Genomic DNA, 16387 nt, shown 5'->3' on the forward strand with positions numbered 1-16387 from the left:
ATGCAAGTGCGTTTGTTGGAATGAATTTGAGACTGTGTGGAACAGGATTTTGTACAACTTGACAGACAGACAACATAAATAAAAAATTGCTGCAAATTTCTTCTTTTCAGGGTCCAGAGCACTGCTCCACCCTGAACTTCGGCCTGGGCTCCAGCGGCCCTGTGCTGGGGATCTCTGGCTCAGAGCTGGAGGCTGAGGTTGAATACACTTTCAAACTGACCATAAGCAAAGACGGCCTGGCACCAGAGTCCACCACACAGACTGTAAGTCTCCTTTTATATACATATTAAATACACATTAATAGCATCAGAAAAGTCAATTGTCATTAAGTTATACACAGATTTTTCTCGGTCTTTATATTTTCAGCTTTCCCAGTTTCTTTCTATTAATACTTATTAATAATGCTTCTTCTAAAAAATGTTTCACAACTTTTGGTTAATTGATCACTGGTGAAAGATATTAATTAGTTATATTAGAAAAATAATTTAATTTTTTGCCATATGTACTGTTGAAATGGTTGATTCACATATTAAACATGACCAAAGTTTGCAATTAGTCTCTATAAGCCCAAATGTTCAGCATTCAGACAGCTTAAAACTGAATACTTCTGAATATTCAGAATGTTATTCTGAATATTCTCTGCATGAGCTGGCTCAACAATATCTAAAACCCTAGTTAAAGATGATGAGTATCAAAACAGCAGTTATCAACAGCTGTGTTAATCCAGGATTTCTGCTTCCAATTCTGTGCACACTCATATAAATGTGGGGTTTCACGGGTCACACAAAATGATCCCTATGAGTGCTGCCTGCTCAGAGACATTATCAGATAATGATAAAGTAGTGATAAAAATCTATAAATGCCATAAAGATTTAGCAATAAAATACAACAGTGTTGAAAATAAAACAAGAGATTAATGCTCAGAAAATCATTAATCTTTTAGAGATTTAGTGTATAGAACGGTAAACTAAACATTTTAATTAAAGTTAATTGTTTTAATGCTGAATAAGATCTTGGCTCTTTATTTTAACAGCTTATTTAAATTGATGACAGCAGATGGGAGCTCTGAGATTTTTACTGGATACATTTAAACTTTAACATTTACACACGTTCTGCATTATCAAATGGATACATGAATGTTTCAGTGACATACACCGTTTCCACAGCTGTATCTTTACAAGTTGGCATGATTTGTGATGTTAGTAAGGTACAGTTTAACAAGTTGCACATATAATATGCACTCGCCCAGCAGAGACTCTACGTTGCATTTAAAACATGTTGTAAACAAGAAGCAATCAGAGAGTGCAAACCTTCGCCAAGACAGCTCAGTGTCTGGCCAATATTTACTTTGAAGTGTATTTTATTTTATATATTCATTATATTATGTTCATTTTCTTTACTTTGTTCTTTTTAAACATACTTTAAGATGTTTGTAGTGCAGTTAAAACAAGTGCAAGCGGCAGGCTTTTGTTATTTACAATGCTGAAACCCATTTTAATATACTTGACATAATTTTGAATATGGGATTTTAGTTTTTATTAATGTGGATATAAATAGTTTCTTTGAAGATACAAAACATTTTGGGGTCAACTTGAAAGAAAGGCACTTCAAAGGCTGGACGCAAACTATAATGTGATGTTTAGAATCCACATATACCTGCATTATTTCCTAAATGTTGCCAATACAAACAAAGGCGGTAGCATTTTAAGTACAATTTTAAAGATAAAAGACATTTTATATAAGTTTGAGGTGCGAGGTCCAACGTAATATGGTATTAAGAATTCCTATATATCACTCCCCATATGCCTCTATGTTATTAATACAAACAATGGAAGTGTGAAATATAGTTTTAATAGTAAATAGTTCTGCATAGTATTATTATCACTTTCACCTTGAGATCAGTCTGTTTACCTTGAATGAGAGGTCAGATGGGACATGATATTTTAAATCTTTATATAGTACTTTCTTAAAATTGTTTGAGCTATTGTGTTTACAGACGGTAAGAATGACACAGCTGCAAACACACCTCAAAAACAATCTTCTTGGTGGATATAATAAAAGAAACAACAAAACGCTACTAGCCGATTTTAAACTTTGAACATAACTGTTTCCAGTTTATGTGTTCGGCACAAGTTACCACAGTGATTTAGCGAGGTAAAAATAGGGCTACTTTTAGGACATTTAAGCTCAACATTTCTCTGTAAGAAATTCATCTCACTTTGTCGTACAGCCCTCTGCTTTTCTAACTTTGGGGCAGCCAATCAGAAGAAAAGTGGTTTAAAGAGAGGGGAAAGGGAGCTTAAAGTGTAAGGCAGAGCAAGAAGAAAAGAAATGTGAACAAAAAAGCTGTTGTGATCCAGCCATAACATGGCATGACACAAGTGTTTCCTATTGTAATAATGAACCATGGCAAATATTTTGAGGGTTCCAGTGCAGACTGCAGATTTGTGGTCCAAGACTTCTTGTTCTGTGTGCTGATCACTGTTTAGAAATGCAAGTAAATAAAAAAGGATTAAACACGAACTTTTCTTTAAATAATAGTTCAATAACAATTGGGGGAAACAGTTTTTGTTTTTTTTTCCTTAAAGATTGTGCATATTCATATACATACATCAGATTTAAGCCAAATGTGCACATATATAACGTTTTCTTTTCAGGTGGTTAAACGTTCTCTTTTCAGATCTTGGTGACTGCATCCCTGCATGTCTGTTTTTGTAACAGGTGCTCGTCCAAAGCGGCCACATTCCCATTGTGTATCTTGAGTGTGTGTCCTGTAAGGCCCAGTCGATTTACGAGGTCAGCCAGAACTCGTATGTCTACCTCCGAGGAACCTGCACCAACTGCAAGGGCGTTCTTCGTGTGGTAAAAGCTCACAGAAACACTGACATCAAGCTTTAAGGGCAGAATCTGGCTAAAAATGTCTTTCTATGTCTCAGCAAAATGAGGTCACGGCACCACAGAAGCAACAGTGAAGTCAACGTTTCCACGTCCCTTTCTTCTCTTTCTTCTTCTGCTGCCCCACCTCTCTCCTTAATTCAGACTTTCCCTGGGATTCGTGATGCAGGCAGTAGTGTGTGGGCGTGAGAATGAGGTCATCCCTTAAGCTGAGCCAGAGAGAATATGTTGTGTTGAACTTACATAAGGAAACAATTTGAAAGACAAAACAATCATTGAGTTTCTGGAGTTTGAACTGCACCTACCAGCTGACATTGCTCAGCTGCAGTATAACCAATGTCACTTTGTTAGGATTACACTATACTTTCCATACTGACTGGAGTATATTTGAATTTTGGACTCTCTACACATATCTGACTCAATATGTGTAGTCATTACATACTAATATGTCTTTAGTAAAGGGAAAGATCCATCAGCTTGAAAAGAAAAAACTTTAGCAAGTTTTGTCTCACTTACACATCATCAGTTTTAACATTTAATCATTTATACAGTACTTAATGCAATTCTAAGTTATAAGTAACTTAACTTGTCTGTCTCCTAAGAAAAATGTCAGGTTTGTCATGCATGTGGACGCTTTAGAAATATTGTACACATAAATTGTAGGAAAAAAGTTTCTCAAGAGGAACTAAATTATTAATAAGGAAAAAGCTAAAATTACGCCTCTTTTGAGCACTTTAAGAATACCTATTTTATTATCATGATGATTTAAAAGCTATCCATCTTTAAAGGGCATAGTTTGACATTTTAAGGAATACACTTATTGGTGAGAGTTACATCAGAATGCCTCCCTCATGTCTAGTAACCCTACTCTAGATGTAACCAGTCCAACAAAGCGTGTCGCTGTAAACTTTTATCCGAGTACAGTGGTCCCTCGCTATAACGCGGTTCACCTTTTGCGGTCTTGCTGTTTCCTGGATTTTTTTGTGCAATTTTGCGTGTTTTTTTTGTTTTGGGGTTGTTGTTCTTTACACTGCATTGTTTTCTGCGTTCTGATTGGCTGTAGACCATTGTCAGTCAGTCTTGTGCTGTGTCTCCTGTACAGTATAGAATGCGTTCAGCTTATCAAATTATCTAAATCTTCTATCGCTAGCAGTGTGACTCTGCAGTGCTGTACTGTATGTTTGTAAGTTTTCTCCAACAATCGCAAAAATGTCAGTGAAACGTTTTGCACCGTCAACTGCACCTACGAGTGCCTTTGGTTTCATTCTGTAATTATTTTTCTACAAAGGTTTGAACGTTGAGTCTTTAAACAAGAGAGAAAAGTGTGAAAATGTTCATGCGATATTTTCACAAAAACATAATTTATCAAAGCATTATGTCTGGATACAATATCTAAAACAAATGAGGACATTCTTGTCTATAAAGTTTCCACTCGCTGAGCAGTTCCTACCTTTTGAAAATGATCTCTTATCTCAGTCTCCTGTCCACTCTTTCTTACATATTTCTCCATCTCTGTTACATTTTTTTTTCCTCTCGCAGATTTACATTTAGCTCCTCAGTTTTGAGAAGAACTACACCGAAACTATGGCGTTATTTTTGTGCCACTATTCTGAGCGAAAAGAAGAAATTGAGCGCACGTAAAAAAAAAATTGCAGGTGCAAGTGTTGCATTTTGAGGAGAAATTTATTTTGAGCGAAGAAAAGCTAAATTTGAGTGAACAAAATTCATTGCTGCGTGCAAAAAATTTATTTCGGTGTTTGCTATTATCCATACACACACACGATAGCAGCCCCTGTTGCTCAGTTTTTGCATTTGCATTTCAAAATAAATTTCTCCTCAAAATGCAACACTTGCACCTGCAAATTTTTTTTTTAAGTGCGCTAAGAATAGTGGCACAAAAATAACGCCATACGAAACAGTTTGTTTGTGTGGTGGTTGAGCTGTTTGAAAAGTTGTGTTTTGAAATGACCTGCCGCTTGAAAATTTTCATCTGATTATCCGGCCAACTGTCAAACTGTTTTATAATGGCGTGCCTTTTATTCCCAACTCATCTTTTCAACTGCAACTCAAGCAGGAAAAAGCACACTGGTGTCACTGATATCACTGATGTCACTAATATCAAGAGCAGAGAGTTATAGGCTGTTTTCCTTCTCTGTCTTAGCGCTGGAGTGCCATGACGCTAAAGAATGAGACTCTGGTCCTAGACTCCTCCTCCACCACGACAGGAAGCGACGGTATGAATCTGGTGCTACGGCAGGGGGTCCTGCGGCATAATGATTCCTATGTCTTCACCCTGCATGTGACTGACAGCAGCTTAAATGGCGAGGGCGCTGCTTCTATCACACTGCATCACAACAAGGCCCCGGCTGGTGGGGAATGTCACCTGAGAGCTGGAGGGGAGGCAGGAGTGGCCTACGCGGATCTTGATGGTGAAGGCAGGAGGATACGCACACTGCTGGACCGCGTACACTTCAACTGCTCTGGTAGGAAGAAGGAAATGTGACTTAAATCTTTTTAATTATCATATCCTTTATAGGGATTGTTGTCTTTTGACCCTGCATTGATTTTAACCCTTTAGGTTACAGTGATCTGGGTGACTCTGAAACTACATTGCTGTACAGTCTGCTAGTGACACGCTGCAAAGAAGAATACTGTGAGGACTTTTGCGTGTACAAAGGAAGCAGTCCAGAGCACTCGGCCTTCCTGCCTCCAGGTTTCAGCATAGCCCAACATCATGTATACGTGTACATCACAGTGGAGGACCACCAGGGAGCTGCCATCATGCCTCTTAACAAGTAACTCTACTTTACTCGGTTTAGTTCACTTATGAGGAGATTTCAGTCTGAATCTTTTTGAGTCACTTTTAGCTACCATGGTGTTATATTACTGAAATGTTTCAAGGAATCACTACAATCCCCAAGGTATTTGCTCAGTTGTTGAGTTTCATGGCATCTAGAAGCAACATGGCTGTTATTGTTGCTCTTCTTGTTCACCAGTGACTGCTGTTCCACGTGCATATAGTGAAGTTTCAAATTCTACATTCAGTTGTTTTTTTTCCTGTTTGTGTCCAGGACCATTGAGGTTGTACTGCCAGATCCACCTTCTGGATACAGCAGTCTTCCCCACTGGCTTTCTGATCTGACAGACAGCAAACTCAAAAAGCTGCTGGAGCAGGGAGATTCCCAGAGGGTCAGAGAGTTATCATTGGTTCTTATTACAGTCCTAAATGAGGTAAGAGAGGCCTAGCCATAAAACAGCGATTAATGCAATCATTTGTCAAGTCACACAACAGCTGATAACACATGAGGAGTAATTATATCGGCATTTACTTTCTTCCAGTATGAGCAGACCAGTCGGTCGTCACGCGTATCCCAAGATGAGCGCAATCATAGAGTCAGAGTCCGCAGCAACATCACAAGAGCTCTGACTGCTCTGGATCTGACAACTGTGAGCGATATCCAGCAGACCTCCGCTGCTCTTGCACAGTGCACGGTGAGCAGGATGAGAGAAAACGGGGTCATTTTTAAAGGAAATTATTAAGGCTATTAACAGAAGAGGAGAGCCAAGAATACAAACAAATCAGTTACGAGTGAATGTGCATGCATCCTTTTTCCAGGCGGTAAGTCGAGAGTTCATCTGTGAGGAGTGTCAGAACAGCACTCTGAACAAGCTGGAGTCCATGCTGGACATTCTGCAGACAGACACCAAGCAGGGCGTCGTCACTCCGACTGAAATAGCTGACAACATCCTGAACATCATGGGTAAGAACGAAACTGCTGTGTCACTGTAAATGCATTATTAGGACAGTGTTGCTCATTTCTACATGAGGCTCTAACTGCAACACTAATTAGGAACTTCTACCCAGTCAGATATCTTTGTGTATTTTTTGTTAAGTTGAGGATATAGCTTTCTAACTGCTCTTACTTATGACTAAATAAAATAGGTGATCTATAAAGGAACTAAAAATCGGTTTATTTATTGTTCTAAAAGCAGTGAATTTGTGTAAATTCAGCTAAACTAGAGCCGTGTAATGCTCACTAACACAACGCTTCCAAATTCTAGTAAGTGGTGTTGTTGAGTAGATTACATAACTGAATGAATCTGCTCTCAAAAATCTATTTATGATTTTATTTTTCCTTAAATAAATGAGCAGTCACCAATACTGTGCGCACCAACAGTTCAAGAACAAACTAGTTAAGTTTGGTCTTTTTATTTATTTTTTTTAATTTATCGTATGTCATATTTTCTCCTTTTTTTACAAGGTGATCTGATCCATCAAGTCAGTCAGTCAGCTTCCTACTCGTACCTCCATGCTTATTTGGATTCCCCCTCACCCCCGTCCATCTCAACCCCTTCTTCCTCTGGTGAAGAGTATGGAAACGCCGTGTTAGACACACTGGAGCCACACCCTCTGCGTGTGGCAGCAAAGGCTTACAGTCTGTCCTCGGTGCTCATGTTGATCCTCATGCACGGCCGCGTACTCAACGAGGAGCCTCTCGTTCTGAGGGGAGCTGAGATAGCTGCTACGGGAAAACTGGCAGACCCCCAGAGTCTCCTCTGCTACCATGGCAACAACAGTCCAGGTTTGTTTGTGCATTTAGTGTCTCAGGTTGGAATTTTTCACTATAAACTGCAGAAAGTTGGACATTATAAACTGTAACTGTGAAGAATCATGTGCATGATGACAGTGTTTAATTTCCTCTCTCTTCATTTTACCAGAGTGCCAGCTGTTCTCCATCCCCCGAGCTTTCAATAAAAGTCTGGGCAGAGCTGCTGCTGGAAAAAGCATCATGCAGCTACTTTTTCAGGTTTGTTCATGTTATTGTCAACCAGACTCTCGAGTAGAATAAAACTCAAGCAGCTTTCTGAGGTCCGAGCTTTTGGCCCTACAGGGATTACTTGTACATACACTGACATCATTCTTTGAACATCAGAAAACACTTAAAAGAGCAGAAACGTCTGAGTCAAGTACAAAATTCTTCTTTTGAACCTTCTCCTTAGATGGCTGTCAAAGAACTTGGCAGCGTGAAAGCTGTTTGTGCCGAAGTCTGTCATCAGCACATTCACTGAAAGAGTTTGCCTGAACTGTGTCCTTCTCTTTGGTCTTTTTCAAATTCTGTTTTCAGATAAAAGATCCTCACGTTCACTTTTACTGACTTTATTAACTTTTTCCATCCAGGTGGAGTCCAACCCGTTCCCCTTCAACTATGTTGCCAACTACACCATCTCTACCGAGGTGGCATCCATGGAGTTTCGCACTGAAAATGGAACCCAGATCCCAATCTCTGGTCTTGATGATAGTCTGGCCATCACAGTTGCCATTAACAATAGTAGCATTGGAGAGCTGGGTTCTGAAGGTTCTGGTACTGGAGGAGTACCCACAGCGGGGGCCGTTAACATCAGCCACTGTGACTCTGTCATCGTTAGGGTCAGCGCAGGAAACAGCAACAGACAGGCAGGGCTGTTTGTGCAGCTCAACTTCACCATCCAAGGTGAGCACTCACATTTATCACAAACATTAGTAGGTAGAACTGAGCAAATTAATTTCTTTAATACAAAAATATGCTTGATCTCTTGGTTTCGTTCTTTTGGTTTGTCCCCTTATTTGATGCCACAGCAGATCATCTGCCTCCACCTCACCCTGTCCCTAGCATCCTCCTCTGTCACATCAATCCTCTGCATGTCCTCCTTCACTATAACCATGAATCTTTTCTGTGGTCTTCCTCTTTTCCTCCTGATTTGTCCAATACATTGACTGTCCTCCTTTGTGCATCTTCAGACCGTGTCAGCCTTGCCTCTCTGACTTTGTCTCCACACTGCTCAGTCTGAGCTGCTTGATGATTAAGCTAATAATCATTTGGAGGTGTTTTAAATGTATATTTATTGTCCAAGTAACTGGAATTTAGCTTTTTTTTTCTTTAGGAATGAATGAAAAAAAGGATTTCGTGTTGTTTTTAGCATCTATTATAGTTCAAATTAAAAGATACATATGTTATTATATTGCCAGAAATATATAATTGTGACTCTGTGCAGTACTTAACTGCAGCATATGAATGCCTCGGTATGGATTCTGAATGGGTTTGCGAACATACAGCTATGTCAATGGCCAGACAATAAAATTATGTACTTTATATAGTATAGATGAAATAACAGGGCGAGTGAACTTGAGTTCATTTTGTATATTGTAAAGCTGTCTGGTCTTGTCATTTGGTGACTAAGTTTGTACTTCTAAATGTAAATTGTGTCTTTGTTTGTTTCTTTACTGACTGTGTATTTTTGTGTTGGTGTTACTGTCATTATTTTCATTTCTTTTCTAGATTTAAAAGAAAAGTATGAAAGAGAAAAGAATGACAAAGAGGAGCCATTCATCACCGCCTACCTCCATTCCCACGAACAACCCAATGAGTTCAACTGCACAGACACAAAACGTATCACTCTCAATATGACCAGCGGGCAAGATCTTGACCACAGGGACTACACCTTCTTCCTGTCACCAGAGTAAGAACTCTGTTCATTTGCAGCGTTATAATACAGTGCGCATTAAATATGCAGTAACTTTGCTATGGCTGACATCTCCTGTCCTTGTCTCCTGTTTATCTCCAAAAATGTCACTGTTGCTAAATAGGACCTACGACACCACTCTGGACTACTTCATCAACGTGAGTACGCCCTGCAGCTCTGAGTCTCTGCCCGTGGATGTTCGTCTGGAGGTCGGGGTGTTTGCTTCTCTGTGTCAGTACTTCAGTGAGAGTGAAAAGCAGTGGCGGACAGATGGCATGGTGCCATTAGCAGAGACCAACGCCAGCAGGGCGGTTTGCCGTACCAAGCACCTCACATCCTTCGCCGCAGGCCTGTTTGTGCCAACCAATGCCATCAGTTTTAAACTGCCAGTCAGTATCTCACTAAATACCAGTCACAATTTGTGGATGTGCACTAAATAAACAAAACCACTTAAACCATTTCCCCCCTCCTTCAGGAGCGTTCAGGGGCACCAAGCCTGGTCGTGCTGTTGGTGTGTCTATTGGGCTTAATATGCTATATTGTAGCAGCGGCTATCTTACACAAGTTGGACCAGCTGGATCTACGGCGTGCTGGTGTGGTTCCACTCTGTGGCCGAGATGGACTCTTTAAGTATGAGGTCCAGGTGAAAACTGGCTGGAACCAAGGGGCAGGTGAGATAAAACGACGTAACAGGTAGATGTCGTTTTGACGTCATTTTTGAAACTTTGCCAATATGTTCAATATGAGCGTCATGTGTCACTGTAACAGTGTGTGTGTATGACAGAAAATAAGGCAAATCATAACAGTTCAACTTCAAATTTTAAACTCAATAAAATCAATTCCTACATCAAGAAATGAAGAGAATTCATGCAAACTGCCTCTCTCTTCCATCCAGGCACCACGGCTCACGTGGGAATCAGTTTATATGGGCGTGAAAGCCGTAGCGGACATCGCCATCTCGACAGCAGAGGGGCTTTTGCCCGCAATGCACTCGACATCTTTCATATTGCGACAGACACCAGCTTGGGCAATGTCTGGAAAATACGTATTTGGCATGACAATAAAGGTAAAGAGACACACAACAGAAGGAGCCCAAGCAGAGTCTGTATATTAATGTTTATCCATCATTTAACCATTATTTGCTGCCCCTTCTTCAGGTCTGTCTCCAGCATGGAAGCTACAGTATGTCTTGGTAAAAGACTTGCAGACAGGAAGCAGCCACTATTTCCTGGTGGAAGACTGGCTGTCAGTGGACAACGAGAGAACTCATGGACAGGTGGAGATGGAGGTGGAGGCTTCAGGTAAGGAACTGCGATTAGGTGGCGTGTAATTAAATAATTAAAGATTGAGTGTAGCAAAACAACTGCTTGATGCATAATGCAAGCTTGTTCACTCCAGTGTATCGCTTTCTATTTTTTGCTCCCAGAGGAGGCTGTGCTTCTTCAGCTGCCTCGCCTCCTGCGGTATGAGCTGCAGAGGGCACTGTGTGAGAGTCACCTGTGGGTTTCGCTGTGGGAGAGGCCCACCCGGAGCCCGTTCACCCGCCTGCAGAGAGCCACGTGCTGTGCTTTGTTACTCCAGCTCTTCCTGTTGGCCAACACTCTGTGGTACAGCATTGTGGTGGACAAGCGATACGGGTGCGTGAATGGGTGTGACGGGGTTTTTTTGTCTTGTCTGTCTCTCTTTGTAAATTCCCACCATGCAACTTCTAATGAATGCAATCATGTCCTTCAGCCCGAGGGCTGTGTCAAGGTCTTCATCATTAAACGGCGAGACAGTGGCAGCAGGCGTGGTCACCTGTCTGATCGTCTACCCTCTCTACTTGCTTGTTTTCACGCTGTTCAGAATGAGCCGCAGCAAGGTAACCCAAACCTTACCAAATGTGATATATGATCAAGCTTTCTTGTCTTTCAAAGGCCCTGGATAAAGCAGAATATTTCCTCTGTCATTGTGTATCTGTAAACAATAGTGTGTGACCGTGGAGCAGGTGCCACAACAAGTGGACCAGGAGTCAGTGGAGATCGATGACTTCCTGGACAACTCCATGGCTGGAAGTTCCTTCCTCTTTTTTAATGGCGAGGTAAAGTCTGTCACGAAAACACGGGGTTTAAAAGTCACATTTGGGAAAGATTCTACTTTCACCTTTTCAGGTCATTAATGTTTGTCTCTCTCTCCATCCATCATCTCTGTTTCCTCAGACCAACTCAGAGGAGACCAACGTGGACTTGCCCACTCCATCAACTAAAAGGTAAGCATATTTATTTCAGGTAACGACCTGTTTGTTGGAAAACAGATGTAGTGGAATAGCAAGCTGTGAGAATCAACGAATAAAGTGGAAATGGCTCATCTTATGTGATCTGCAAGAGATGTGAAAGTTTAAAAAAATATACGTTTTTTTTTTAACAATAACTATCTTTTGAATTTGAAGTGAGCGAAACATTTTCTTCACCAAACAACTCTAAATTCGAAAGCAACAATTTTATCAGAATAATGACAACAACGTTATTCTTCTCTGACAAACTTGTTTTGTTGGAATGACCTTCAGAGCAAATGAATTATTTGCTAAAGTTGGTCTGAGTCACAAACATTACTCATTGTGCATTTTAGTGAGGAGAGCTGGGACATGGTAGAGGAGGAGACAGAGGACAGGGACTGGCCAGAGCTGCTGAGTGACACTTCGGTGGTTGGAGGCGCTGGGCACGGGGCAGGAATGCCCAGGCTGAAGAGGGGTCAGGGCAGCAGGCACCTCGGTGTGGACATGGCCTTTAACCCTGATGATGAAGAAGGCGCCGAGCAACGCAACAAATATTTCACCTCTTCAGGTAACTGAAGCAAACAGGCTGCAGTATTAAATCAAACGTTTTCTGAGCAAAAGTGGGATATTTGCGAAAACACTTCAGAAACACTGAATTTAGTTTTCTTAAAAAGGCCATAAATGGACAACAGATCGTTAGAAGTTGTATGCAGTGTCTCATAATGGCCTGAGCTAAATGTGATGAAAGCAGATTTTCACTTGATGAATGTTGTGGAATTAAATGTACAGCAATATCTGCAGAAAATCTAAAGAAAGACAAACAATAAGGCTATAAAAGCAAATATTGCATTAAAAACTATAGTAGTAATGTCAGATTCATCTTTTTTGTTTTTCATTTCTTTTTAGGAAAATAAACTACACACAAAATGCACAATAAATAATCATTCATTTATTTTCATATAGTCTAACTGTTTTTGGACAGTAAGTTATTTTGGTGGTTTGTCTTTGCATCACACCACAGTGGATTTTATGCCCAAAAAATGAAGATGAGATTGAACTGCGGACTTTCAGTTTGAATTCAAGGGATTTAGGAAAAGTAATGCAATAGTTTTTATTTAAGAAATTAGAACATAATTTTAAAACACAAGGAGTGTTTTTGATTGTTGAATAAAAGCACTTTAGTTGACATCAAGAATCAGTGGACATCACCAAATGCGGTACAGTGGTCCCTCGTTTATCGCGGGAGTTACGCTCTAAAAATAACCTGTGATAGGTGAAATTAAAGTAGCCAACTTTATTTTTTACAATTATTATAGAAGTTTTAAGGCTGTAAAATCCCTCACTAGTCACTACACACTTTAGACAGTTTTCTCAGACAGGCATGAACATTTTCACACTTTTCTCTCTTGTTTAAACAAGAAGCTCAAACCTTCATAGAAAAATAAGTCCAGTATTATAGAATGAAAACAAAGATCAAACCCTGTTTTCAGGTCCAGAACATGTTAATAGAGCAGCTGCCAGAGAATGCAACATTAATGATTCAATGGTACAGAAGTAGAGGAAGCAAGAAGAATGAGTTCAGTAAAGTTTGACTTATCTGACTGTTTTGTTTCTCACTTCAGAGCACAGTTTCAGTTTCAGCACTTCAGAGTCACACTGCTAGGGATCGAAGATTTATGTAAATTTGACAAGCTGAACACATTCTGTACTGTACAGGTGACACGGCACGGAGGAGATTAATTGACAATGGTCCACAGCCAAACAGGATGCAGAACACAATGCGCTGTTAAAAAAACCAACAACCCAAAAACATGCAAAATTCCACAAATAAAAAATCTGCGAAACAGCGAGGCCACGAAAAGTGAACCGCGTTATAGCGAGGGACTGTACTTCCTCCACTGTGATGCTCTGCCGGGGTTTTACTGCAGCCACCTAGACAAAATTAGAGAAGCAAGGCTAAGATTTGGACATGTACAGAGGAGGGACAGTGGATATACTAGAAAAATGTGTGTGTATGATGTATGAATATGGAGCTGCCAAACAAGGGGAAAAGAGGCCTCAGGAGAAGCATATGAAGAGGTTTGGTGCAACAAAGGAGGATCATACAGACCCTAAAGGAAGTAGAAACATTACATTTCAACATTACACTGAAAAACTACAAAATACCAATTCAATGCTTTGAATCAGCTTCAAGATATTCTGCTTGATTTGTCATGAAATAACAAGAAAACAGGCCATGAAACTGCTTCTTTTTGACTCTTTTTTGACTCTTGTAAAAATTGCTGTAATTCCTGAATAGTTCATGCAAATCTTCTTTAAAGCCCCTTGAATTAAAGATTAAAGTCACTTCAATCACAGATTGATTGTTTGGTTTAAAATCCTCGGAGGTAGTGCAGAGAAGCAGAATTACACAAATTGTGTCTGTAATCATAGAGCGCATCTTCAGTAGCGGTTTTCTGTCATAGCTGAGTAGTTGGATCGGTTATGACCATGTTAATAACTGAGAAAAGTTAACACGTTACATTTCAGAAACCCCAGAAAGACATGGCAGCGAGTTCGTTTAGTGACTGAATTTAATGAATGTGTATGATGATCCAGTTTCACACTGTCTTCTTATAGATGAAGATCTGATCAAGCACATACTGGCAGACGGACAGAACTTCTTTCCTCAGGCAGATGAAAGCGAGATGGCTGACCTGTAAGTTATATTCTGGACAAGGAATTCCCCAGAATCGTTTGAGACCTGTGTAGATTCGCTTGATTTTGTGTTGCCACTGTTTGTGTCGCAGGTCGAGCATTTTTGAAGATAAGACTGAAGTGATTCTCCTGACAAAGCTGAATGACCCTCTTCTTCTGGAATCTGTGAGGCGGGACCCACCAAAGACAGCCTTCACCTCAAACACAGGTGTGTGTGCAGGCAGTTTGAATTATCTAGTAAAATTCAAATTTACTGATTAAACTTTGAAGAATTACAATTAGGAATGCACTAAACAGTCTCACCAAATTTTAAAGATTCATAGTTTATTCAGAAAATTATTCTCAAAATTAAATATTTTATTTGTAAAATACTGACTTGTAAAATAGAAATTAAGAGAAGGCAGACTTTTATAATAAATAGTACTACAGCCCAGGGAAAAAATATGCAGATTTGATTTTTACATTTTGATTTGAACTGTCCCTTTAAAAGACCATCCAGATGTTATTTGCCCCCATAGATGTTCTATTTTTAAAGTTTCCTGCTGTCTCTTTGTTTAGATTAGTAAGAGAGGACACATAAATCACCTATCCAAGGGTTTTAGAAGGCTTATAACTCTCATTAGGTAAAGCAAAGTTTGGTGATTACTCTTAAAAAGAAAAAAGGCTGTTACTTTCACAGAGTAATCAGTCTTGTACTGCCAGATGTGTGACTGAGCCTTTATAGTTGTGTTTTGATGTGAAACCAGCGTGTGTGTGCATTGTGCTTTCGTTTTGCAGTCTCAATGTTTAATAAGTGACATATGTCCTTGGTTGCGATAGAAAAGGTAAATTGAAAAGGCATCAAACTTACAATGTCATTTATTCTTTCTCTGGAAACTTGATATATTTACTAATTACGTTACTAATCGAAAAGACTTTGAAGTCCTTGAAGACTCAAAGTCTCCAAGAACTCTGCTTTCTTTTGCAAAGTGCAAAATAACCTTCAAGGAGTCTAAAAGGATCATTAAAATGCTCGTTTTTTTCAGTTAAGTAGTTTTACGCTTAAATACTTCCTAAAGTTTTCAGTGCCTGATGATTTGTATTTGTTTTGTCTTTGGCACCGTATTCTTCTTTTCACAGTTGTAACAGATGTGTGTCGTCCAAGACGGTTTCCACCTTGGTGTGGACGTGCTGCCATGTGGGGCAGCTGGGCAGGAATCGCTCTGGCCAATGGTGTTTCAGTTTGGGCTGGCTATGGGTTCAGTCAGAATGTTGCCATGATGTGGTTAATCTCCTGCTTTGCTAGTTTCTTCTGCTCATTTCTACTGTTGGAGCCAATTAAGGTAAAGACACGTGGTTTTGCAAAGATTTCATAGTGTGTCTTTTGTCCTGTCTCAGCCTCTCCCTGGTTTTTCCAGAGGTTTCTTCCTGTTAAGAGTTTTTTTCTTCCCATTTTTTCCCAACTACAGTGGGGCAAAAAAGTATTTAGTCAGCCACCGATTGTGCAAGTTCCCCCACTTAAAATGATGACAGAGGTCAGTAATTTGCACCAGAGGTACACTTCAACTGTGAGAGACAGAATGTGAAAAAAAAATCCATGAATCCACATGGTAGGATTTGTAAAGAATTTATTCGTAAATTAGGGTGGAAAATAAGTATTTGGTCACCTCAAACAAGGAAAATCTCTGGCTCTCACAGACCTGTAACGTCTTCTGTAAGAAGCTTTTCTGTCCCCCACTCGTTACCTGTATGAATGGCACCTGTTTGAACTCATCATCTGTATAAAAGACACCTGTCCACAGCCTCAAACAGTCAGACTCCAAACTCCGCCATGGCCAAGACCAAAGAGCTTTCGAAGGACACCAGGAAAAGTATTGTAGACCTGCACCAGACTGGGAAGAGTGAATCTACAATAGGCAAGCAGCTTGGTGTGAAAAAATCAACTGTGGGAGCAATCATCAGAAAATGGAAGACGTACAAGACCACTGATAATCTCCCTCGATCTGGGGCTCCACGCAAGATCTCATCCCGTGGGGTCAAAATGATCATGAGAACGGTGAG

General features: G+C 40.1%; 1 protein-coding gene across 2 annotated transcripts in view; it reads left to right on the forward strand.

Moving 5' to 3' along the window:
* pkd1a (polycystic kidney disease 1a) overlaps positions 1–16387 on the forward strand; it is an 83768-nt gene that overhangs the window by 52194 nt on the left and 15187 nt on the right. For both annotated transcript variants that reach the window (XM_085410474.1, XM_085410475.1), the window contains exons 24-46: positions 111–263; positions 2722–2862; positions 5057–5378; positions 5474–5690; positions 5967–6126; positions 6235–6387; positions 6512–6656; positions 7158–7478; positions 7615–7703; positions 8075–8387; positions 9213–9393; positions 9521–9785; positions 9872–10067; positions 10292–10462; positions 10554–10697; positions 10823–11033; positions 11131–11257; positions 11366–11476; positions 11595–11644; positions 12004–12218; positions 14270–14348; positions 14440–14555; positions 15467–15669. In XM_085410474.1, the coding sequence (XP_085266600.1) occupies positions 111–263; positions 2722–2862; positions 5057–5378; positions 5474–5690; positions 5967–6126; positions 6235–6387; positions 6512–6656; positions 7158–7478; positions 7615–7703; positions 8075–8387; positions 9213–9393; positions 9521–9785; positions 9872–10067; positions 10292–10462; positions 10554–10697; positions 10823–11033; positions 11131–11257; positions 11366–11476; positions 11595–11644; positions 12004–12218; positions 14270–14348; positions 14440–14555; positions 15467–15669 (4083 nt within the window). The remainder of the gene's footprint in view (positions 1–110; positions 264–2721; positions 2863–5056; positions 5379–5473; positions 5691–5966; positions 6127–6234; positions 6388–6511; positions 6657–7157; positions 7479–7614; positions 7704–8074; positions 8388–9212; positions 9394–9520; positions 9786–9871; positions 10068–10291; positions 10463–10553; positions 10698–10822; positions 11034–11130; positions 11258–11365; positions 11477–11594; positions 11645–12003; positions 12219–14269; positions 14349–14439; positions 14556–15466; positions 15670–16387) is intronic.

The sequence above is a fragment of the Rhamphochromis longiceps genome, linkage group LG6, assembly GCF_057381845.1.
Source record: "Rhamphochromis longiceps isolate RC_006_pf linkage group LG6, R_longiceps_female_GT1.1, whole genome shotgun sequence".
Taxonomy (NCBI): domain Eukaryota; kingdom Metazoa; phylum Chordata; class Actinopteri; order Cichliformes; family Cichlidae; genus Rhamphochromis; species Rhamphochromis longiceps.